The sequence below is a fragment of the Myxine glutinosa genome, chromosome 1 (assembly GCF_964187855.1).
Source record: "Myxine glutinosa chromosome 1, kmMyxGlut1.1, whole genome shotgun sequence".
In the NCBI taxonomy this organism is placed as follows: Eukaryota; Metazoa; Chordata; class Myxini; order Myxiniformes; family Myxinidae; genus Myxine; species Myxine glutinosa.
The window spans coordinates 414,717,780-414,741,535 of record NC_136261.1 but is presented as its reverse complement, the minus strand read 5'-3'; the positions used below and the strand labels follow the sequence as shown (position 1 = coordinate 414,741,535).

Below are 23,756 nucleotides of genomic sequence, written 5' to 3'. Positions count from 1 at the left end.
TTCCCAATCAATTTCCAATCTATCTCACGGGTAAAATGTGCCATCAAGAGAAACCCGAAGTTGTTTCACCTTGGCATTATCACTCAGCGCATTATTCTTTTCAGTACCTTCATCTCCATCTGGTTTCTTTAAAATGAGCCATAGGTATCGTGGCTTTCCTTCCAGAACACCTAAATTCCAAGTGTAGGTAGTGTGCTCCAGTTTAACATGTTGACATATACTTTTAAGGTATGATACATTCAGTGGTTTCTTTGAGTTAAGTCTTCTATCTTTCTTTCTCTCTCTCTCATCTCTTTCGTTTTAAGATTAGGAGTACATTCACTAATATACCAACTCATTTCATTAATAAAAAAATTATGTTATCACCAAAAGCATTAGCATCCCCAAATAGCAATCTATTTACATTATCATTCCTTTGTAGTTGAAATCGAATTTTGAGTCCATACAAAACTTTATCATAATCACAAAAGCCAAATATACCCTTCAGGGGAACTGCTACGGTAAAACTATTCTCTGCTTTTGTATCATCGTTATACATTAACCAGGGTCTGCATTGTTCCTGTTGACATATCAGATATAAAACCTTCAACAGCCCAGTAGTAGGAGAATGGAGGTTCTGGCTCACATAAAATTTGACATTGAAGTCAATGGGAAAAATGAAGGAAACGAATTGACTCCTACCCCCTCTCTTGAAAAATTACACCCATTTCTACCTCTTTTAAAATTAACTCCCCATTTTTTATTATGCTCATACAGAGGAGACCCAACGAATATCTGATCATGTTTTATCTCCCTGATAAGATCCGTCCTTTTATCAGAGAAATCACCATCTAAAATATTGATAAATATTACATTAGAATTTAACTCTCGGTTTAGGTATCGCTGTTGAGCCAATATGAAATGATAAACTTATCTTCATGACCTCATCTGGCCCCCTTCCGAACCACATATCATTTTGAGATTATAAAAAATTATTTTCCCATTAAGGACTCCAGTCCGCATACCTTCAGTCTACTGCTGTTAGCTAGATTCAAAATCCCGTCTCGGAACCGTCTCGATAAATTTTCAATTTTCATAACGGGATCTCGGGTCGGCTCGGTTCCCGGCAAAGTAAAAAAAAAAAAAAAAATAAAAAAAAAAAATAATAATAATACTAATAAATAATAAGGCTTCAAAAATAATGGAATTTCATTACAATATATAAACAACAATGAAAAAAATTCATTTCTGATGTTGAGTACTTAAATTCCGACTTAGCTTCCATTTACCGGGATGAAATAAAATACACCGCCTACATGCAGATGATCGGCCACCGATGGGACCGGGTTATCTCATTACAATTTGTATTGTCGTGTAATTTCTTGCTCGGAATGTCAGAGAGAGGGAGAAAATGTTTCTGCCCAGGCATGTTCGAGTCCCGGTTGGAGTTTCATTATCATTTTGTGAGTTGTGATCGCCAAGGGGCTCGCTCCCCCCCCCCCCTCCCCCCCCGTTCCCCTCCCCTCCCCCGCCCGGCAATGCCGGGTACTTCTGCTAGTAAATTATAAAGCAGGCGGTGTAGTGATCACCCCCCCCCCTCCTTATTTTTACTCTGTGACTAAAGTAAACGTAATCAACTTATCAGGCCTAAAGTGGAGATAAGATAACCAAAATACTTTCACATTCAAACCGTCAAACCAAACCCCGAGGGATTCTTACAATTTATAGATTTAGCGTTGCAATTAAACATAAACGTTCATCAAAAACTCATTTCATAAAACTACATAATGTATTGTACTTGTATTAATACATTGTGTGTAGAATAATCCGTTATAAACGTGTTTTTAATCTAAATAAACATCGTCCCTCCATTCACGGGGCTCGAGCGAGTCCCTCGATATTAATGTGCTAAAGACCCTAGCAACCACATTCCGTAACTCATCTCCAAGGACGGACACGTGACCGCAGCGTAAAGCGGGGCGAGGCGGAATGATACAGCGGAAGGATTCAATGGTTTAAATGAAGCCGCGATGCGGCGGATTTTCATTGGGACCTTTATCCTCATTTCGTTACCTCCGCCACCAAAGGTGGATGGAGGTTATGTTTTCACTCCTGTCTGTTTGTCCGTTTGTTTGTGAACACAATATCTCAAAAAGTTGTGGACGGATTCGGACGAAATTTTGTGGAGATGCAGCGTGTGTGACAAGGACGACAGACATGATTAGATGTTGGTGAAGATCCGGATTCGGAATTCGGATTCGTTTGCAGTGCATTGTTTGTTGACAAGGGGAAAATCCTGGAACAGTGAGTTTTCTTTATCTATCATCGTTTGTGTCAGTTCAGCTGCACTTGCGAAAAATGATGCTTGTGCAGAAGCAGAGTAATGAAAGCAAGGCTCAATAAATGCCTCTAATATGGAAAATATCTGCAAGAAGTTGGAATTTTAACCGGGATTTTTTTACCGACAAATTGCGTCAGTCAATTTATCTCGGGACCGTACCGAGACCGTCTCGAAAGCCGAAACCGCCGGGATTTCGTCCCGGTCTCGGCTCGGTTGACAGCCCTACTTCAGTCTTTATTTCTTGACAACCACCAAAGTTCTCAGTCCATTCGAGGATATTGCCTCCGAGAGCCTCTAATTTACCCGTATTTAAATTTATTCGCTTATTTGTTTTATCTACTCTTACCCCTGTTATTTTTTTCAATGAGACTTATTTGATATTTTTCACATTCATGATGTTTTCCATTTAAAGGCCAAGGTTGTTGTTTTCTCCAATCCTTGGTTTGGTTATTGCTTGGTTCTATCATATATATTGTTGTGGATATGAGAATTGTGTTTTTTTATTGTGGTAAAATATCACCCTCCTTCCTCCATTTGTTGTGTATAAAGGTCAAAGGTCGTTCCCGTTAGTTATTCCATATACCACACGTAGCCAATCATAGATTTCCTCCTTGTTCAGTAGTTATCTCCTTATTATGTGTATTTGATTAAGGCCTTGTCTTCCATTAATTAACACTCCATTGCACCAAATTCAAATCAGGTAGATTCCCTTCACCTTCCCCTTTCGTCAATTGCCAACTGCATTGAGCGGTTTGCTGCATTCTACCGCTGCTGTGGGGTTGTGGTTGTTTTCGCTGCAAACTCCATTGAGCACGAGGTCATCTCGGAGCGGAAGGTGGGAGGAGTCAGCCCAGTGCCAGGAACAAGGCGTGGCCTTGCCAACGCCTCCTCTGGGGGCGGGATCGTTGGGCCCTCGCGGCCAATCAGGGCCGCGGCGAGCTCGCCGATGGGCGTGTCCTGGAGGCCGGCGGCTTGATCGCCCCAGGGGCAATAAAAAGCGCCCGCGCAAGCATTTTGAGAGAGAGGCGGCGGATGTGGCAGATGCGTGACAAGAGCAGTCCACCGGAGAGAGCTTAGACAGGGAGAGAGAGAGAGACGCGGCAGAAGCAGTACCAGGCAGCTTCGACTCCACCAGGCAGTGTTGGCTCCACCAGGCAGCTTCGACCCGTTACCCCGCGGGAACCAGGATCGGTGGCATCGGTGGCCGTCGAGGTCCAGCCCGGCGTCCCGTGCGGGATCAAGCCCGAACCATCTACCCCAGCTGAACCTTCCTCTCTCCTTCCAGTCCTTCAGTCCTGCCATTCCATCCTTCTGTGTATGTGAATTTGTTCTGTGTGTCTTGTCCTGGGGTATAAGTTAAGCCTGTTTAGAATAAGTTAATATTTGCACTGTGTCTCCTTCCATTCTTTCTGTCTTTATTTTATTATCCTTCCTTCTTCCTTGGTTTCTTTTGGTTGTAAATAGTAGTAATAAATCATATTCATATTTCCTACCTTTTGTCTTCTTCTTCTTCTTCACATCCTTCGTCTTTGAGGTTTCCACATTGAATACCTGTGGCACGATTTGGCCAACGTTCAAGGATCGGGTCTAGTTTCTGTTAATAGTTCGTGCCGCGGTTGCTAAAACTGCTCGGCAATGAACATCTGTCCGTGGTATGAATGGGGCTGTGACACCAGCCTTTCTGGAGGTCGCTGGGCAGCGCCAGGGACCACGTCGGTCAGTTATAGAAAAGGGGATTAATCCCCCCTCGAAGGGGAACCGAGGCCGACGTTGGGTTTCGCAACATTTGGTGTCAGGAGTGGGATTCCGGCCTGAAGCGCTTAGCGCGCTCAAATTACGAGTGGCCCGAGATTTTGTTTTATAAAATCCTAAATTTAAAAATCGTGCCATGGATGGTCAAGGCGACGGGATGCCGGTGGGGAATTAGAAGAGGGGTTAGGGGTAACCCAGGACCTCGGGGAAATGTATGTGGGAGAAATGGAGGAGGAGAACAATGAGGAGGTGGTTGAGGAGGTATCAGGCGCACAAAATGGCGCCCTCGCGCACGAGGTGGCAGCAGCACCAAATGGCGTGGCGCACGTGACCACAGCAGCGGTCTTTGATGTGGGGGACTTCGTGGCGCAATTCACCGAGATGCTGAGAATAGAGAGGGAGAAATTGAGTAATGAAATTGAAGAAATAACTGAGGGAATGGAGAGGGAAAGAGACCGCAGGTTGGGCGAGCAGGTCCCACGGGTGCACGAGGAGGTAAAGCGGGTCAAGGAGCACTGGTTGGGCGAGGTGGAGAAAAGCACGGGTAAAATGACGGGTATAGAGATCGTGACCCGGGGTATGGGGAAGCCGGCGACCGCTGAGGTACAAGTGGGAATTTTAATAAAGCCAGCGGTCGTTGAGGTGAATTAAGAGAGAGCAATAGTTATCGTTGAAATTGAAAAGACGACGGAGGTAGCCCGGGAATTGAAGGGAGAGATGGATATTGCTCAAAGTCTGAATGCACATCCTGATGCCGTACTTGCTAATCCTAATAAAGATTTGCAGGTGCGCGTGGAGAAAAGGATCCCCCAGGTGAGTCGGGCTGTATGTGGTGCCGGGAGATTTTGTAAGAGGGGGTTCGGCGTGAAGAGAATTGTCGTGCGATTGGGATCGATATGGCACCCGGGCATTGGTGAAGGGTCCTGTGTGAGTGGAAATGGCGCGCGTGTGAGGAAAAAGGGTGCGTCAAAGAGTGAGCGTGTTATAAAGTGTGGGAGTGATACCGAGTGCGAGCGAGAATGCACTTCGGAGTGTATGGAGTGTGACACGGAGAGTGAGTTGGTGGTGGAACCGGTGCGAGGATGCACGTATGGGATGAACGGCAAGAGTGTGCGAGAATGCACACCTGGAATGGTCGAACGTGTGTGAGGGAGCACACCTGAGTTGGTTGTGGCGCATGTGCGGGAGGGCACATCGGAGCGCGTTAGTGGGTGGATGCAAGAGTGCACGCCCATGGTGAGTGTTACGGGGGATGTAACGGAGGAGAGGTGTGGACCGAAGTGTGCGAACGGCGAGTGTGCGCAAGAGGGTGCGCGAGAGGTGTGGTGTGTAACGGGGAGTGCGTTGGTGGAATGGATGGAGTGTGTGGAATGTACGGGCGGCGTTGGAACTCCGGGCTTGGTGAGTGTGGAAAGGGTCGCGTGTGTGTGTGAGCATGCGAGTAAGGCATCGACGTTGAACGGGGTAGCGTTTAGGGTAACGGATAGCCGACGCGGGCGCTCGGTGCGCCGCGGGCTTTGTTGGATGCGAAGCTTCACGCGGATTGATGCTGTTTCGCCCCGCTACGGAGCGTCGCGCACAATTCGGGTCGGGCCCTGCACTGAATGGTCGGAGCCACGTCAGAGCAGCGATCGGCACGATTCCGGGGGTAGGGAGCCGGGTCGGACCTTCACCCCCTGGCCGGGACGGGGTTCCGACCGGGCGAGCCTCGGTCATCGGGCCGGAGACCGCAAGGTTCCGAGCTGCGATGATGCGTGGAACCTCGGCCCGAGCATGCCTCCTCCCCAGAATCTTGAATGCCGGACGGATCCAACTGCAGGCGACCAAACCACCCGAATTCATTGCTCGGCTTTACGAAGCCGGGCTTTGGAGATGAAATGGTGCACCGAGAGGTTCAAGTAAAGGACATTTGGTAGGGATAGGGAATTTGGAAAAGCAAAATTTGTGATTGGCAGTGGTTGGAAAATTTTTGATTGGTTGGAATTTTGAGAGCAAAATTGGTAGTGAGAGATGCCCGATGTGGTGGGATGGCAACCCTGCCGTCCCTCGCAACGGGGGCAAAGGAGCAATAGTTTTATGGGGTTTATGGCGGAGAAAACTAGCCCGGGAGGGTTTGGATAATGGATAGGGATCTAGAGAAGATGACCATAGGTAACGGTAAGTTTAAGTAGCGACTTTGGACAGGTAGTTGGGGACATAGAGAGGGTAGTTGGATGATAATGACGAGGGAGCGCAATAATATAAGGGGCGACGGGGAAGTGCGAGTTTTAGCAGGGCACCAGGTAGGTCAGATGATGCCGTGTGAGTGTTGGAGGTTTAATCAGAAGTGTATTGTGAAAAGGTGATTGTGAATTGTATTGAGCGTGGAAGTGTATGGAGCAGTGAGTGAGGAACAATTGTGATTGCACAGGTGTGCAACTGAACAGGTGTATGGAGCAGTGTATGAGTGAGTAATCGTGATTGTGTGTTGTGTTGACCAAATGGTCCAGGGAGGAAGGAGGGTGCAGGAAGCACCAGGAGGAGTGATTGCACAGGTGTGCAACTACAGGTGTATGGAGAATGGTTGTGTGGAATACATGGAGTGTGGAATATATGGAGTATGGAATGGATGGTATGGAGTGGGTATGGTGGAAACTGTGGAGTGGAGGGGATGGTGCAAAGCTGTGAATGGGGGAAGAGTGGACCCCTATCACGAATACCCGGGGAGGGTAGTGTAAGTGTTAGGTAGAGGGTACAGGTAAATTGTTGTTGGATATTGGCATCTGTGGTGCGTGGTGGAAGAATGGTGTTTGGATGGGTGCATTAGTGTCGTGGAAATGGCTGGGCGTGTGGCCTGTTAGTGTGTGTAGTTGGTTGAGCACTCCACCACTGTGAGGATGTCGGCCAGGTGAGGCCGCAGGTGGGCTCTGGGAGCCGGTAGAGTTGTGGATGGGGCCCGAGGATCCGGAGGACGGACCCGGGTAGCCCAGTGCCAGAGAGGGCACTGAGTGGGGACAGCGCCAGAGGGCCTTCCCCAGTTAGATAGGTTCGGGTGAGGAGCAGGTAAGCTCGGAGGCAACTACAGTGGTGGAGGTGTGCAGGTGGGTAGACCTGCTGGGAGAGCTGCACGACCCAGCCCGGAAATTGTGCGAAGGCACAGGGAGTTGAATCGGGGGAGTGAGACCCCAAATTGAGAAGCACCACAGTTTGGTCAATGGGAATTTGGTTCTTAAAACCGCATAGAGTAAGATGGCCAATGGTTTGGCAGGGAAAGACCCTGGGTAGTGTAAAGTGTGTTAATGTCATTTAGAAGGTAGTTAGGATTGAGATCTCCTCGCACCATCTACATCCACTCACCTGAGATGATGTACCTCCACACCATGCCAGGTTGTTTTATTATTTTTTGGTGCAAATGTTTGAAATGTGAGACGCATCATGACGTGGGTGTGACATTGTGCCGTTGTTCCATCTCTCCCTCCTTATGAGGATTGATGATGAATTGGTGATGGCAAATTTTGGATTAGTGGGAGTGAAGACGAATTTGGTATAGGGGAAATATGGGGAAGACGAGACATTAGTGACGAATTTGTAAATGTGTAGATTTTTGTAAATATGGGGTAAAGGCAAGGGTAGAGTAGATAACAGGGGGGGGTGACGTACGGTAGGGACGAGCTTTTCTCCGCTCAGTCTCCAGATGCACCTCACCTTGCATTGCCTTTATTGATGTGTACCCTTGTGACCTTACCCCTCGCTCACCTGTCTTCTTCCCCCCCCCCCTTGTCTCCCACGCGAGGACTGTGCGCCACTGGGTGCCGAGCGGAGCGTGCGGGAGTCCGCCATTGTGTGCCAGAACTCTCGCAACCACAGCTGTCTGCATCGATGCACCACTTATGGACCACATGTCTGTGGCTGAGCACCACTTATGGACCCAATGGGTTGGGGCATGGCCCCTCTGCTGGAACCGGCCATGAAGGCCTGAGATCTTGCTGGCGGACCTTGGTCACAGGGCATCGATGCCCCACAGGTGAACCACCCCTAGTCGGCCCTGTGGGCCATAAATAACAACAATGGACACGTTTTGTGCAAGTTTTATTTCCACCAAATAGGCTGCCAGCAAAGAAGAAAGACAACAACTGAAAGAATACCAATGGCCAGCAGAGGGAGCCAAAGAGGAAGACCAGCACCAGGGTTTGTTGGTTTATTTTTATTATGAACTGTGGTGACTGTGCACCGATTGGTGCTTGATGGTGTTTTGGTGCGTTTTTGGGTGCTTTCTGGTGCGTTGATGCAGCACAGGCTGTCTCCCCCCCCCCCAAAAGAACAATCGCAGGTCCTGGGTTGCGTTTTGTAAATACAAGTAGAGTAATTGGAAATAATGCTCCCCCATCGTTCATGTTGTAGTTTGAAGACAATTCCGCAATTCTGTTAGCTGTGGGCATGAGTCTGTTAGGCAGGGTGCAATGGAGCAGCGGGACATATTTATTTATGTTTTAAAACTGTCACACTCAGGGTCAGGTTAAATGTAGAGGGAACTACACCTACGTGCCACACTAAAGGTAAAAGTTAATAGGCCCGGACCGTGCCTAAGAGGAGGAGGGTGCAGTGTTGTGGAAATGAGAATTGTGTTTTTTTATTGTGGTAAAATATCACCCTCCTTCCTCCATTTGTTGTGTATAAAGGTCAAAGGTCGTTCCCGTTAGTTATTCCATATACCACACGTATCCAGTCATAGATTTCCTCCTTGTTCAGTAGTTATCTCCTTATTATGTGTATTAGATTAAGGCCTTGTCTTCCATTAATTAACACTCCATTGCACCAAATTCAAATTAGGTAGATTCCCTTCACCTTCCCCTTTCGTCAATTGCCAACTGCATTGAGCGGTTTGCTGCATTCTGCCGCTGATGTGGGGTTGTGGTTGTTTTCGCTGCAAACTCCATTGAGCACGAGGTCATCTCGGAGCGGAAGGTGGGAGGAGTCAGCCCAGCGCCAGGAACAAGGCGTGGCCTTGCCAACGCCTCCTCTGGGGGTGGGATCGGTGGGCCCTCGCGGCCAATCAGGGCCGAGGCGAGCTCGCCGATGGGCGTGTCCTGGAGGCTGGCGGCTTGATCGCCCCAGGGGCAATAAAAAGCGCCCGCGCAAGCATTTTGAGAGAGAGGCCGCGGATGTGGCAGATGCGTGACAAGAGCAGTCCACCGGAGAGAGCTCAGGCAGGGAGAGAGAGAGAGAGAGAGAGAGAGAGAGAGACGCGGCAGAAGCAGTACCAGGCAGCTTTGACTCCACCAGGCAGTGTTGGCTCCACCAGGCAGCTTCGACCCGTTACCCCGCGGGAACCAGGATCGGTGGCATCGGTGGCCATCGAGGTCCAGCCCGGCGTCCCATGCGGGATCAAGCCCGAACCATCTGCCCCAGCTGAACCTTCCTCTCTCCTTCCAGTCCTTCAGTCCTGCCATTCCATCCTTCTGTGGACGTGAGTTTGTTCTGTGTGTCTTGTCCTGGGGTATAAGTTAAGCCTCTTTAGAATAAGTTAATATTTGCACTGTGTCTCCTTCCATTCTTTCTGTCTTTATTTTATTATCCTTCCTTCTTCCTTGGTTTCTTTTGGTTGTAAATAGTAGTAATAAATCATATTCGTATTTCCTACCTTTTGTCTTCTTCTTCTTCTTCTTCACATCCTTCGTCTTTGAGGTTTCCACATTGAATACTTGTGGCACAATTTGGCCAACGTTCAAGGATCGGGTCTAGTTTCTGTTAATAGTTCATGCCGCGGTTGCTAAAACCACTCGGCAATTAACATCTGTCCGCGGTACGAACGGGGCTGTGCCACCGGCCTTTCCGGAGGTCGCTGGGCAGCGCCAGGGACTGCGTCGGTCAGTTATAGAAGAGGGGATTAATCCCCCCTTGAAGGGGAACCGAGGCCGACATTGGGTTCCGCAACATTTGGTGTCAGGAGTGGGATTCGGACCTGAAGCACTTAGCGCACTCAAATTACGAGTGGCCCTTGCCAAATCAAAACCACGCATTTTCCAGATCACCTCCGGAAAAGAAGAAGAAAAAACGCATTAAGATGTAATTTTTCTTTCTTTTTTTTGTCAGATTTGAGGGGTTCCGCGAGTGTTCGGTGGGTTTCGTTAGGGTTCGGCACCTTTAAAAGAGTTAAGAACCACTGTCCTAGAACTTAACGGATGTCGTCACGAGGCGAGGAGAAACACGAACGACACGAACATCGCCATTGTCCAAACTGTTTGTTCACGCATGCGCAGGCGCAACATAGCAATACATCACAAAGCTCGTTTTTCGCTCACCTAGACTTTAGTCCGGTCAGTAAATGTATCGATCGAGCAGTGTCCATAGGTAAGTGAGGGAGTGACAGAGAGTGTGTATGTATGTGTGTGTGTAAGTCAGTCAGAGTTGTGTGAGTCAGTCAGTGAGTTGTGTGTGTCAGTCAGTGAGTTGTGTGTGTGTGTCAGTCAGTGAGTTGTGTGTGTCAGTCAATGAGTTGTGTGTGTCAGTCAATGAGTTGTGTGTGTCAGTCAATGAGTTGTGTGTGTCAGTCAGTGAGTTGTGTGTGTATGTGACTGAGTAAGTCAGTCAGTCAATGAGTCAGTCAGGGAGTGATGTGATGATGGATTCGATAACCTTGCTGATGATTGGGGTCAGTCAGGGAGTGATGTGATGATGGATTCGATGACCTTGCTGATTATTGGGGGAAGTCAGGGAGTGATGTGATGGATTCCATGACCTTGCTGATGATTGGGAACAGGCTGCTTGGTCTGTCGTTGCAGGGATCTGGTTTTGGAATTTTTATTTTTTTTAAATAATTCTTACCTCTTGGTCTGGCCAGTGGCCACATCGACTTCGACTTGAATCTCAACTTTGGGGTTTGTTGGAGAGGGGGAGGGGGGGGGGGTTGGTGGGGGAGAGGTTCGTTCCCCTCTTCCTTTCTTTAGAAGTCTGTGTTCAAAGGTATTCTCTCCATTAACAATGCATTCCATTGATGTTGAGAAAAATGTGGTGGCAACAATCTGTGTGGCGTTTCTTCCACGTTAGGACCTGTATAACCGAGGTGCTTGGCAGCAATCAGTGATGGCATGAAGTGCAGTCATGCCATGATGGTAAATGTTGTGCAAGGCTTTCAACTGGTTAGATCAGGATTACTTCTGGGGATATGCGCACTCCAAACTCTTCATTGACTGATAATTGACCATAATGTGCCATTACATATTCACAATAACACAGACGGTGCATTTGTGCTTTGAGGACCTCTCTTTATTGTGAAACTCTTCACAAATTAAAGTTTCATGAAAAACATAGGCAGGAGTCTTCTTCTGATAAACGATTTTCCAACAAAGGTGTTCTGCTAATATCACACGTGGCAATGAAACATGTACTTCAGCTAAGATTGAGTAAAAATTGATGTTCAAACTGCCATGGCAAGATCCCATCTGAGCATAACCAAAAAGGGACAAAAAAAAACAACTAAATCAATGAGAAAACAAAATTCCTAAACATTGGTCACAATCAAAAAAAGACCAAAAAAAAAAAAAAAGGAAGTTCTCACAGATCCCTTTTTCAGTAAAGGATCATTCATTCATGAACTGGTTTGTGAAACTTCATTCTTATAGCTTTGTTCCAAGGGCTCGTTTTAGAATCCCCACTGAACCTCTGACAGCCTCCACTGTAGTTTGTTTGTTGTCATATTCCCTGGAATGCTTTATTAGTACTGTTAGGCTTTTCTTGATCATCCAGATTCCCTGTTGCTCCAAATATCACTGGTACATATTCAGGTTTCTTCAATTCCGAAATCTTCTTCACCTAATTTTTCATATCCTGCTATTTCAGATTTCAGCTCTCCTGTGTGGATCTTCATATGTGATTTCAAATAGCCTTTTTGAAAGAAACCTTTATCACATATCAAGCATTTGAGAGGATGCTCTCCTGTATGGATCGTCACATGTGATTTCAAGCTGACATTACAGGAGAAAACTTTGTCGCATATTGAGCATTTATATGGACGTTCTCCTGTGTGGATCTTCATATGTGATTTCAAATAGCCTTTTTGAAAGAAACCTTTATCACATATCAAGCATTTGAGAGGATGCCCTCCTGTATGGATCGTCACATGTGATTTCAAGCTGACATTACAGGAGAAAACTTTGTCGCATATTGAACATTTATATGGACGTTCTCCTGTGTGGATCTTCATATGTGATTTCAAATTGCCTTTTTGAAAGAAACCTTTATCACATATCAAGCATTTGAGAGGATGCTCTCCTGTATGGATCGTCATATGTGATTTCAAGCTGACATTACAGGAGAAAACTTTGTCGCATATTGAGCATTGATGTGGACGTTCTCCTGTATGGATCCTCATATGTGATTTCAAATTGCCTTTTTGAAAGAAAACTTTATCACATATCAAGCATTTGAGAGGATTCTCTCCTGTATGGATCATCATATGTGATTTCAAGCTGACGTTATAGGAGAAACCTTTGTCGCATATCGAGCATTTGTAAGGTCGCTCTCCTGTATGGATCGTCATATGTGATTTCAAGCTGACATTACAGGAGAAAACTTTGTCGCATATTGAGCATTGATGTGGACGTTCTCCTGTATGGATCCTCATATGTGATTTCAAATTGCCTTTTTGAAAGAAACCTTTATCACATATCAAGCATTTGAAAGGATGCTCTCCTGTATGGATCGTCATATGTGATTTCAAGCTGACGTTATGAGAGAAACCTTTGTCGCATATCGAGCATTTATATGGACGTTCTCCTGTATGGATCCTCATATGTGATTTCAAATTGCCTTTTTGAAAGAAACATTTATCACATATGGAGCATTTGTGCGGTCGCTCTCCTGTATGGATCCTCATATGTGATTTCAATTCGCCACTTTGAGAGAAACCTTTATCACATATCGAGCATTTGTGCGGTCGCTCTCCTGTATGGATCCTCATATGTGATTTCAATTCGCCACTTTGAGAGAAACCTTTATCGCATATCGAGCATTTGAAAGGATGCTCTCTTGTATGGATCGTCATATGTGATTACAATTCGCCACTTTGAGAGAAACCTTTATCGCATATCGAGCATTTGAAAGGATGCTCTCCTGTATGGATTGTCATATGTGATTTCAAGCTGATGTTCTGAGAGAAACCTTTGTCGCTTATCGAGCATTTATATGGACGTTCTCCTGTATGGATCCTCATATGTGATTTCAATTCGCCACTTTGAGAGAAACCTTTATCACATATCGAGCATTTGTAAGGTTGTTCTCCTGTATGGATCCTCATATGTGCTTTCAATTCGCCATTTTGAGAGAAACCTTTATCACATATCGAGCATTTGTGAGGTCGCTCTCCTGTATGGATCCTCATATGTGCTTTCAAATTGCCTTTTTGAAAGAAACGTTTATCACATATCGAGCATTTGTGAGGGTGCTCTCCTGTATGGATCCTCATATGTTTATTCAAATCGTTTTTTGTTAAGAAACCTTCATCACAGACAGAGCAATTGCGAGGGTGTTTTCCAGTGTGGATCCTCATGTGTATTTTGATGATACTCTTTGAAGCAAAATCCATTCTGCATACATTACACTTATAACGTATTCGCCTTTTTTGCACCTTTTTGTGTGTGTTTAATTTAATATTAATATTGGTGTTGCGAGGCCCAGACTTGTATTTTACAGGAAGTGAGTCTTGATTTCGTGATTGTTTCTTCAAAAAAGGCTTCTTCTTTTCTGTCAAGCTGTGACTGGACCTCATTTGTCCCATTTCACTTCTGGATTGTTCTACAGAAACAAAGAACACATTTTATTTTTTGTCAAAATCAAAATGCAAAATATTTAACACTTTTCAGAAAATTTTAGATTTTCTCAACACAAAAGATTTGTTAATTTTTGTGAATTTTTTACGTTTCCACTCACCAGTTGCAAAAGAGGAAGCACTTCTGTTTGTCATGTGAATATCATCTGAACCTTCCTTTGCTGAAGCACATTTTGAATCTTCTGTGACAGATGAATCGTTGTTGTGTTGTCTGCCTTCCGTATTTACAGGATGGACATCACCTGTGTGCAAATCAGCATCAGTCTTTTGCAGGTAAATGAGATTGAGAACTATCTTTAGAGTTCATCGATCATGTTACGCCATGGAATGTGCACTTCAATTTAAATATAACAATGAAGTTAAACATTGTTAAAAACAAAAATTCCGGATGTGAAGCACTATTGAAACAGTCCTCTACATGACCCTGATGCAGTGTATCAGTGATACACCACCCTATTTAACATGTCGAAGTACTGCTAAACTGGAGGATAGTGGAAGTAAAAATAAGGCGATTTGTGTTCAACAGTGTTTCCGTGTTTAATTCAATTTAAATAAAATAAAGATTGTAAAATTAATCAAAATAAATTTCTGGAATTTACTGGCGGTAAAAATTTCTCAAAATATCCTTTCACACAGCTCGGAACAAGTGCGTATCGACCCTCAGCAGAGCCAGGAAATAATATCTCTCCCCTCGCAAGACTGAACTCTCAAACTTGTCTCCCTCCTCCAAGTCCTGGTGGTATCTGGACAAATACGTTTCTCGTGTTAGTTCACCTCCAATTCCCTCCATTTCCTGAAATTACTACACACTGGACACTGCACGTAAAAAAGCTGAATGTCTCAACTCTGTGTTTGCCTTAAAATCTTGTGTCCCAAAACCATCTCTCTCTGTACCCACATTAACCAGTCGTACCCAGCTGCTCCTGGACTCTGTGTCCTTCTTTACCGACAAGGTAGAGAAGTTTCTGTCAAACCTCGACTCTGATTCCGCAACTGGACCAGGCAGCATCACCCCACAGGTCCCAAAATACTGCTCTGCCGTGCTGTCACACCCTCTCTCTGTACTATTCACCCTCTCTTTTACTCAAGGTCATCTGCCATGTACTGGGAAATCAGACAACATTACCGCTTTACACAATAAATGTGCAAAAACAGATTCCTGCAACTACAGACCAATCAGCCTACTCCCAATCCATATTCGCTTCTGATATTAAATCCTTCCTCTTTTCCAATGGCTTGATCTCTGATCATCATTTTGGATTCAGACCAGACCACTCTACCATGGACATGGACATGCTGCTTCTGCTGTCTCAACAATGGATGGAGGTCCTCAATGCTAAACAGGAATTAAGAGCCGTCTTCCCTTGACATATGTCGTGCCTTCAATGCAGTCAGGCACCCCGCCCTGCTTACGAAACTCTCCTCTTATGGTATCTATGAAAATCTTCACACATGGCGTGGACTTCCTCTCCAGTCAAAGTCAACGTCTCGCTCTGAATGGAATTCTTTCATCTCCCCTTCCTGTCCAGGCTTGAATGCCTCGAGGAAGTGTGCTCGGCCCTGTGCATTTTCTTGTCTTCATTAATGATCTCTCCAACTCGCTGGAAAATCCTCTCTATCTTTTTGCTGATGACTCCACCCTCTGCCGCTCCATATTACAACCCTGAGATTGGCAAGCACCAGCCTCTTCACTCTCTGCAGACTGGATAAAATCACAAACTGGTCAAACAAGTTGAACATGTCATTCAATCCTGACAAATCTCACACCCTCACTATTTCTCTTCGTAAAGACTGTTTGGAAAACCCGCTGTCACTCAAGCTTTTGGGTCTGACGATCTGCCATGATCTTTACTGGGAAAACCACATTTCCAAGCTGGCCTCCAAAGGCAGCCGCCGACTGTGCATCTTCTGTCGTGCGATGCCCTTTCTTGGCACTACTGAGCTTCTCACCACATACAAGGCGTTCGTCTTCAGCTTAATGGAGTACTGCTCGCTCCTCTGGGCTGATGCTCCTGCCTCATACTTCATGCTGTAGAAAACAAAGCTTTTAGTATCATTGGTATCTCCCACGATGAAGCCGATTCTGAGGGATTTTCACTTTCGCACTGCATGCGGGTTGGTGGTCTTTCTGTCTTCTAATGGTTCCTCTCTGGCCTATCTCCCCCTACCCTGTCTGTACTCTGTCCCCCAAATATTCCTTGAGGAGGCACAAGATCTGCCAACAACCCTCTTCTGGTGAAACTTTCAAATGCAAGACTCTCTGCTCACCTTCACTCTTTAATTCCTCTTTTCTCACGCATTTGGAACAAACACCCACACTCTCTTCAATCCCACTCCTACCTCGAGGTCTTTAAAAGCAGCTGTTCACCACCATCCCTTGTTTTCCCCCATCCAAATCCTTGATCTTGTCTACCTCCGTTAATACACCCCAAATCCACCTTTTTCAAATTCTGACTTCTTTCCTGAAAGTCAGTCATGTCCATTTGTTTTATAGCATTTTATCCCCACTCCCGCACCCCTCCACAAATCTACCAATGTCACTGTTCTCTACTATTGTTGTGCATATGTACTTTCCTCTCTCTCCCCCTCTCGTCTACCGCTCTCTTTATTATATATTTTGTGTGTTAACTATTACATGAGCCTCAACTTTGTATTAAAAAAATAATGAAAAAAATAAAATTGAATGGCACTCAGCAGCGCATCCTTTTGACTTCAAATGTAGTTGGTGGTTGAATTCAGTTCGTTGATCGGAAAATCTTCTTCAAATTTCAAGTGAATTGGAGGACAATTGAGGATTTTAGAAATTCGAATAGGTCGTGGACCTTATCGCCTATGCTGATCTGAAAAATAGTTGGCGGTTGAATTCAGTTCACCGATATGAAAATCTTATTCAAATTTCAAGTCAATCATATGAAAATTGAGGATTTTAGAAATTTGAAGAATATGGTTGACCTTTGGCATTTGTTGATCTTCCGACGTATGTTGACATAAAAATAGTTGGAGGTTGAATTCATTCAGCAAATATGAAAATCCTCTTCAAATTTCAAGTCAATCAGATGAAAATTGAGGATTTTAGAAATTTGAATTGTTGACCTTTTGGCCGATGTTGATGTCAAACATTGTTGATGGTTGAATTCAGTTAGCTGATATGTGAATCCTATTCAAGTTTCAAGTCAATCGGATGAAAACTGAGGATTCTAGAAAATAAAAGTGGTTGACCTTTGGCCTATTTTGACCTTTTAACATCAAAAATAAAGACAATTCTGTCAGATCACCAACTCTACCGTTTGGTGGTTTCATGAAGATCGGTTTAAAACTGTGACCTGTAGACGAGTATAAGTGAGCAGACAGACAAACACACAAACTGGAGTGATCAATATACTTGTCAAAAAAGGATTTTTTGTGAAGTAACAAATAGACAGACAGACAAGTGTGACATGACATGTGCCATTGTGACAAGGGTGACATTCGTGACATGTGCATTGGAGAGTCTGCGCATGCGCAAGATTGGAGGTCACGTCTCTTCAAAGCTGTCCATGCGCGCACGCTTTCGAAGTTAAGAAATTTTTCACAATTGTGTTTTTGTCGAAACTGTATCTTTCTTTCGGTGTGTGTACCTATTGGCGTGTCTTTAATAGGATTCTCGGAGTTGGTTTTTCATACCTGTGTACAGAATCGTCGGTTAGTTCGTGTCGCGTATTCTGAGGCCTAGTGTAGTAGGCTACCGTGTCCGACATTGGCTTGAGGCTTTGTTTTTGTCTCAGCGGTTCTTCGATTGCGCTGCAATTACTTTCGGTCTCTGTTTTTCCCGGTCTTTTCACCCCCATACTTCCTTGTTTTAAAATCTCAACTCAAAAAAAAAAATAAAAAAATTCCTTCTCTGTTTTTATCCGTTTGTTCGTTCTTATTTGTTCGTTCGTTCTTCGACCACATTGTTAAAAAAATGTTTAAACTGTCCCCTGAAGAACTGTATTCTGTCGTATACTATAACACCTTTTTCTTCTTCTTCTATAAAAGGATGCTTTCGACTTGCTCACCAAATCTATTCATTCCAAAAAAAAATTCCATCTCTTACAGTGCCTCTTTCATACATTCCCTCAACTCTCCAGCCCTCCACCCATCCTTCAGCGTCCTCAAATGTATTTTTGACTCGAAGGTCTCAAGAAACTCATTTTGCAATAAATGTTCGTTTCCCATTAATCCTACACTTATCAATATCCAATCTCACCCCTCCCTTCCAAATCTTCCACATCACCCCTTCCCTCCAAAACTTCCCCATCACCCCTCCCCTCCAAATCTACCCCCTTGCCCCTCTCCTCCAAATCTTCCCCATCACCCACCTCTTTCAAATATTCCCCCTTGCCCCTCCCCTCCAAATCTTCCCCATCACCCATCCCTTTCAAATCTTCCCCCTGGCCCCTCCCCTCCAAGTCTTCCCCATCACCCATTCCCTCCAAAACTTCCCCATCACCCCTCCCCTTCAAAACTTCCACATCACCCCTCCCCTCTAAATATACCCCCTTGCCCCTCCCCTCCAAATCATCCCCATTACCCATCTCTTTCAAATCTTCCTCCTTGCCCCTCCCCTCCAATTCTTCCCCATCACCCATCCCTTTCAAATCTCCCCCCTTGCCCCTTGCCCCTTCCCTCCTAAACTCCCCCCACACCCCTCCCCTCCGAGACTCTCCCTCGCTCCTCCCCTCCTAGACTCCCCTCTCACCCCTCCTCCTCAAAGCATCCTCCCCACTTCTTCCCCCTTCCAACTTTCACCTTCATCTCCCTCAACCTTCTGCCTCACTCTTCCCCCTCCTCAAATAACACCTCACTGCGCCTCACCCAATCACCATCAAACCTTTTGTCCGCCCCATTCTTCCCTTTCTCCAAGCTATTCTGAAATCTGACACACCTTCAACAGCTCTCCCTACCGCTTCCTCCTCTTCCACATCTTACCCTACTGCTCCCCCCCTGTTCTGTATCCGATGCTCCCCCTTCCTCTTCTTTAACAGTATGGACCTCAAACATCCGGGGCCTTCGCTCAAACTTGAATGATCTCTCCATACAGGTTGCTTCTGACAAACCAGACATGATCTGCTTAACAGAAACTTTATTCCTTCATGATGTCTCTGATTCCTTGGCATCTCTCCCAGGTTACTCCCTCCTCCGGTATGATAGACCTGAGCCTCGTCCTGGAGGTGGGGTTGCTATCTTCATTTAAAAAACTGTCTTCCTCACTCGCCCTGCACTGCCCTCTCTCCACCTCACCCCCAGGAATACCTTTGGCTACGGCTTCCCCTTCGCTCCCACCTTTTGTTCATATGTGTGTTGTACCGTCTACCAAACAGTGATGACTCCATCTACATCTCGCTGTCTGATAATATGGACCAACTTCTATCTACCCATCCCAACTCTCTCTTCCTCATATGTGGTGATTTCAATTGTCACCATGCCAGTTGGCTGGGTGTGGGTACCTCTCTCACCAGCCATGGCTCTTCAGCAAAGGACTTCTGTGACTCACTGGGACTGACACAATCTGTCAATTTCCTCACTGGGATCTCAGTCAATGGAGCATCTTCTCTTCTGGACTTGGTTATGACTAACTTCCCTGAAAATGTCTGCTGCTCTTCTTCTGCTCCAATCGGCTCATCTGATCATGTGCTTGTTAAAGTGGACATCTCTCTGACCATTCTCAGAGAGCCTCCTCAGCGTCGACGAGTCTGGCATTTCACTCAGGCCAACTGGCACGGTCTTCAAGCAGCCATCAATCATCTGGACTGGTCTCCCATCTCTACCGCCTCTGACATAAACTCATCCTGGGAATTCTTCCAAAGTAAATTGATCTCTCTCATGCACAGATTTATCCCATCTCGTCTTCAGTTGTCATACCCTTACTCCCGTCCATGGTACACGGAATCTTGTGGTGAGGCTATTGCCCAGAACAACTTGCTTTCGTCTCCTGGAAAGCAAATCCAACGGAAGGAAATCTCATTTCCTTTCACAAAGCCCGAAACAAGTGTGTGACCACCCTCAGGAGAGCCTGGAAACAATATCTCTCCATTCTCAGGACCGAACTCTCTTATCTGTCTCCCTCTTACAAATCCTGGTGGCGTCTGGTCAAATCTGTTTCGGGTGTTTGTTCCCCCTCCCTCCCCTCCCTCACCTCAAACAGCCACACGGCTGACTCCGCACATGAAAAAGATGAATGCCTCAACTCTGTGTTTACCTCTAAATCTTGTGTCCCAAACCCATCCCTCTCTTTACCCACCATACCCAGTCGTACCCAGCTGCTCTTGGACTCGGTGTCCTTTCCTCCTGACAAGGTGGAAAAGTTTCTGTCAAGCCTCGACTCTGATTCTGCAACTGGACCTGACGGCATCAGCCCACGGGTCCTAAAATCCTGTTCTTCCGCTCTTTCACTCCCTCTCTCTGTTCTCTTCACCCTCTCCTTTGCTCAAGGTCATCTGCCATCTGCTTGGAAATCTGCCAACATCACCGCTTTGCACAAAAAGGTGCAAAAACAGATCCCAGCAACTACAGACCAATCAGCCTTCTCCCAATTATCAGCAAAGTCATGGAATCCATCATTGCTTCAGATATGAAATCTTTCCTCTTCTCCAATGGCTTGATCTCTGATCATCAATTTGGTTTCAGACCTGGTCACTCTACTCTGGACATGCTGCTTCTGCTTTCTCAACAATGGATGGAGGTCCTCAATGCCAAACAGGAAATTAAAGCTGTCTCCCTTGACATATCACGTGCCTTCGACACGGTCTGGCACCCCGCTCTGCTCACCAAACTCTCCTCTTTTGGTATCCATGGAAATCTCCACGCATGGCTGGCGGACTTCCTCTCTAGTCATAGTCAACGTGTGGCCCTGAATGGGTTTCTCTCATCTCCTCTTCCTGTTCAGGCTGGAGTTCCACAAGGCAGTGTTCTGGGCCCTGTGCTTTTTCTGGTCTTCATCAATGATATCTCTGACTCTCTTGAAAATGCCCTCTATCACTTTGCTGATGACTCTACTCTCTGTCACTCCATTCTTCATCCCTCAGATCGGCAGTCTGCAGCCTCCTCACTCTCTGCAGACCTGGACAAAATCACAGACCGGGCAAACAAGTGGAACATGTCTTTCAATCCTGACAAATCTCACACTCTTACGATGTCTCTCCGAAAAGACCGACTGGACAACCCTCCCATCCACTTTCTGAATAATCCTCTCCAAGAAGTTCTGTCACTCAAGCTTTTGGGTCTCACTATCTGCCATGATCTTTCCTGGGAAAACCACATTTCAAATCTGGCCTCCAAAGCCAGTCGTCGACTGGGCATCCTCCGTCGTGCGAAATCCTTCCTTGGCACACCTGAGCTCCTCACCACATACAAGGCTTTCATTCGCAGCTCAATGGAATACTGCTCTCCCCTCTAGGCTGGTGCTCCTGTCTCACACCTAGCTCGTCTTCACGCTATTGAAACCAAAGCATTCAGAATCATTGGAATCTCCCGCGATGAAGCTGATTCTGATGGCCTTTCACTCGCTCACCGCAGGCAGGTTGGTAGTCTTTCCGTCTTCTACCCACTCCTCTCTGGCCTTGCTCCCCCTGCTCTGTCTGGGCTCTGTCCCGCAAATATTCCTACAGGTCGCACAAGATCTACCTGCAACCCTCTTTTGGTTAAACTGCCAAAATCAAGACTCTCTGCTCACCTTCACTCCTTCAATCCTCTTTTCTCCCGCCTCTGGAACAAATTCCCTCACTCTCTTCAATCCCACTCCACCCTCCAGGTCTTTAAAACAGCTGTTCACCACCATCTCTTATCTTCCCCCATCCAAAACCTTGATCTTTTCTACCCCTGCTAATTTCACCCCAATTCCACTTTTTTGAAATACCAACTTCTGTCTTGGAAGTCCTTGGTGTCTTTGTGTTTTATACTTCTCCCACCCCCATCCCCCTTCCCATGCCTCCTCACCCCAAGCCCTCTCCCTCCCACACATCTCCCTGCTCTCAAATGTTGTGTTTGTGTGGTTCTCCTTCTCTCCCCATCTTGTCTTCCGCTCCCTCTTTTTATAGATTTTGTTTGTCTGGTTCATTTGTTTGTGAAGTAAATGTTAGCTCTTTCACGAGCCTTGATTCGGTATACAAAAACAAACAAAAAAAAGGGTGAAAACAAAACCTCCATCAACCTTCGGTGGAGGAAGTAAGGATACCTGTTTTCAGTAACTCGTTCGGAACTCAAGTCAAAGCTGAGATGAACCGAGTCAGGTCATGTGACATGGCAAAGTTAAATGCACTGACACCAGGAGGGATCTGTGTTGTGAGAGAGAATCCATTTATCTATTTATTATACGGTTGAGCGGAACCGTGAGTGCACGATGGCTAGTGGCATGAGCGATCGGTGAGGCAAAACATCCTGTCTATCTGTTAGCACACACTAAATCAAGCCATTGAAGGAAATTAAACAAAAACAGACAGGATGGAAAACCACATACCAAAGAACAGGTACGTATTTAGAAGCACACACGATTCAATAATAATGGGGCACAAATTTACAAGCACATCAAACAATAACCAAACATCAAGAAAGGCACAAAAGAGTAGATCTTATCTTACCCGTAGCAATTATTTCCCACTAAGGCATTCTTACTTATTTATTTGTACAAAAGACATGGCTCCAACAGAATAATAAAGGAAAAAATATAGAGAGGAAGTAAAGAGCACAAAGAGGTTGAGCAAAGTATATGGTAGACCTCTGACTCATCCTCGGCACACGTCGATGGACATGTGCCAATCCCGCAATGGGAAGACAAACAAGGAAAAATGGAGGGGTAATGAGAGCAGAATGTGGTGAGTTTTAATGAGAACAGTGTGGGCAATGTAGCTTTAGTATTTAGAGGAAGATAGGGAAGAGCGAATGAATAGTTAATGGGACGTTGTTGTTATTGTTGTATCAAGGGTTTTATGGCCGGCCTTGTCAAAAAGAAAAAACATAGGGAAAAGCCACAGGAGGCAATCACAAACTGGGGGGAAACTAACTTTAATCCCTACCGAGTTAACATAGCTTCACCCCCCATGTGAAGACGCAAAAACAATCTTAAGCTCCAGTTTCCTTACTTAATAGATCGGGGTGCCTCCTACGCATCCACGGTCCATGCTACACCTATACAATTCTGCCTCGACGATGGTATTTCATCCCATACCCCCACAAACGTAACACTATCAACTCACTCTTCTCTGTGCATGTGCGGTCGTTAAAAATTCACAGCCAAAGAACTGTTTATTTACGGATTCTTGTGCCGATTCGGGTTCAAAATATAATATTAAATTTAAATAAGTTGTCCACATTTGTAGACAGACAGACAGACAGACGTGAACCAATTTTTTAACCCCACTTGTCACTTTTAGTTTGCGAGGTAATTAAACAGCTACCTGCAAGCACAACATAGGAATCCAAAAAGCCTTTTGTGTCGAAGACACAAGAAATGCCAATATTATGGACTGTGTGTTCCAATTTACAGCAACCCTGGCTGACATCACTGTTAAACTGAGATTTTTGCCCATAACTTTCATCCCATCTGAAGGTACCACAAACACTTGAGGATTCCAAGAAGAAAAAAAAAGTGGTTGACCTTTGGCCAATTTTGACCTTCTAAAATAAAAAATAAAGAGGATTCTGTCAGAACCAGTCAGAGCCAGGTTAGGTCAGGTAGGGCAGCCCATCGCCACGCCCACTTTCTGCCGGTACTCCACAGACCTCCAAGCCACCGTCCCCCAAACAGCACGTTGCCCAGCCCATTCCCATCTCCTTGAGATACTGATCAACCGACTGCAATCACAAGGCATGTGGTCAGCCCTCGGGCTCGCACATCTCAGTGACAACATGTGGAACCATTAA

At 45.6% G+C, this 23,756-nt stretch overlaps 1 protein-coding gene across 1 annotated transcript in view; it reads right to left on the bottom strand.

Moving 5' to 3' along the window:
- LOC137417712 (uncharacterized) overlaps window positions 1–14,520 on the bottom strand; it is a 152,625-nt gene extending 138,105 nt beyond the window's left edge. Inside the window, exon 1 of the mRNA XM_078770533.1 lies at window positions 13,979–14,520. Coding sequence (XP_078626659.1) covers window positions 13,979–14,012 — 34 coding nt within the window. The 5' untranslated portion in view covers window positions 14,013–14,520. The remainder of the gene's footprint in view (window positions 1–13,978) is intronic.
- Window positions 14,521–23,756: the final 9,236 nt, after the last annotated feature.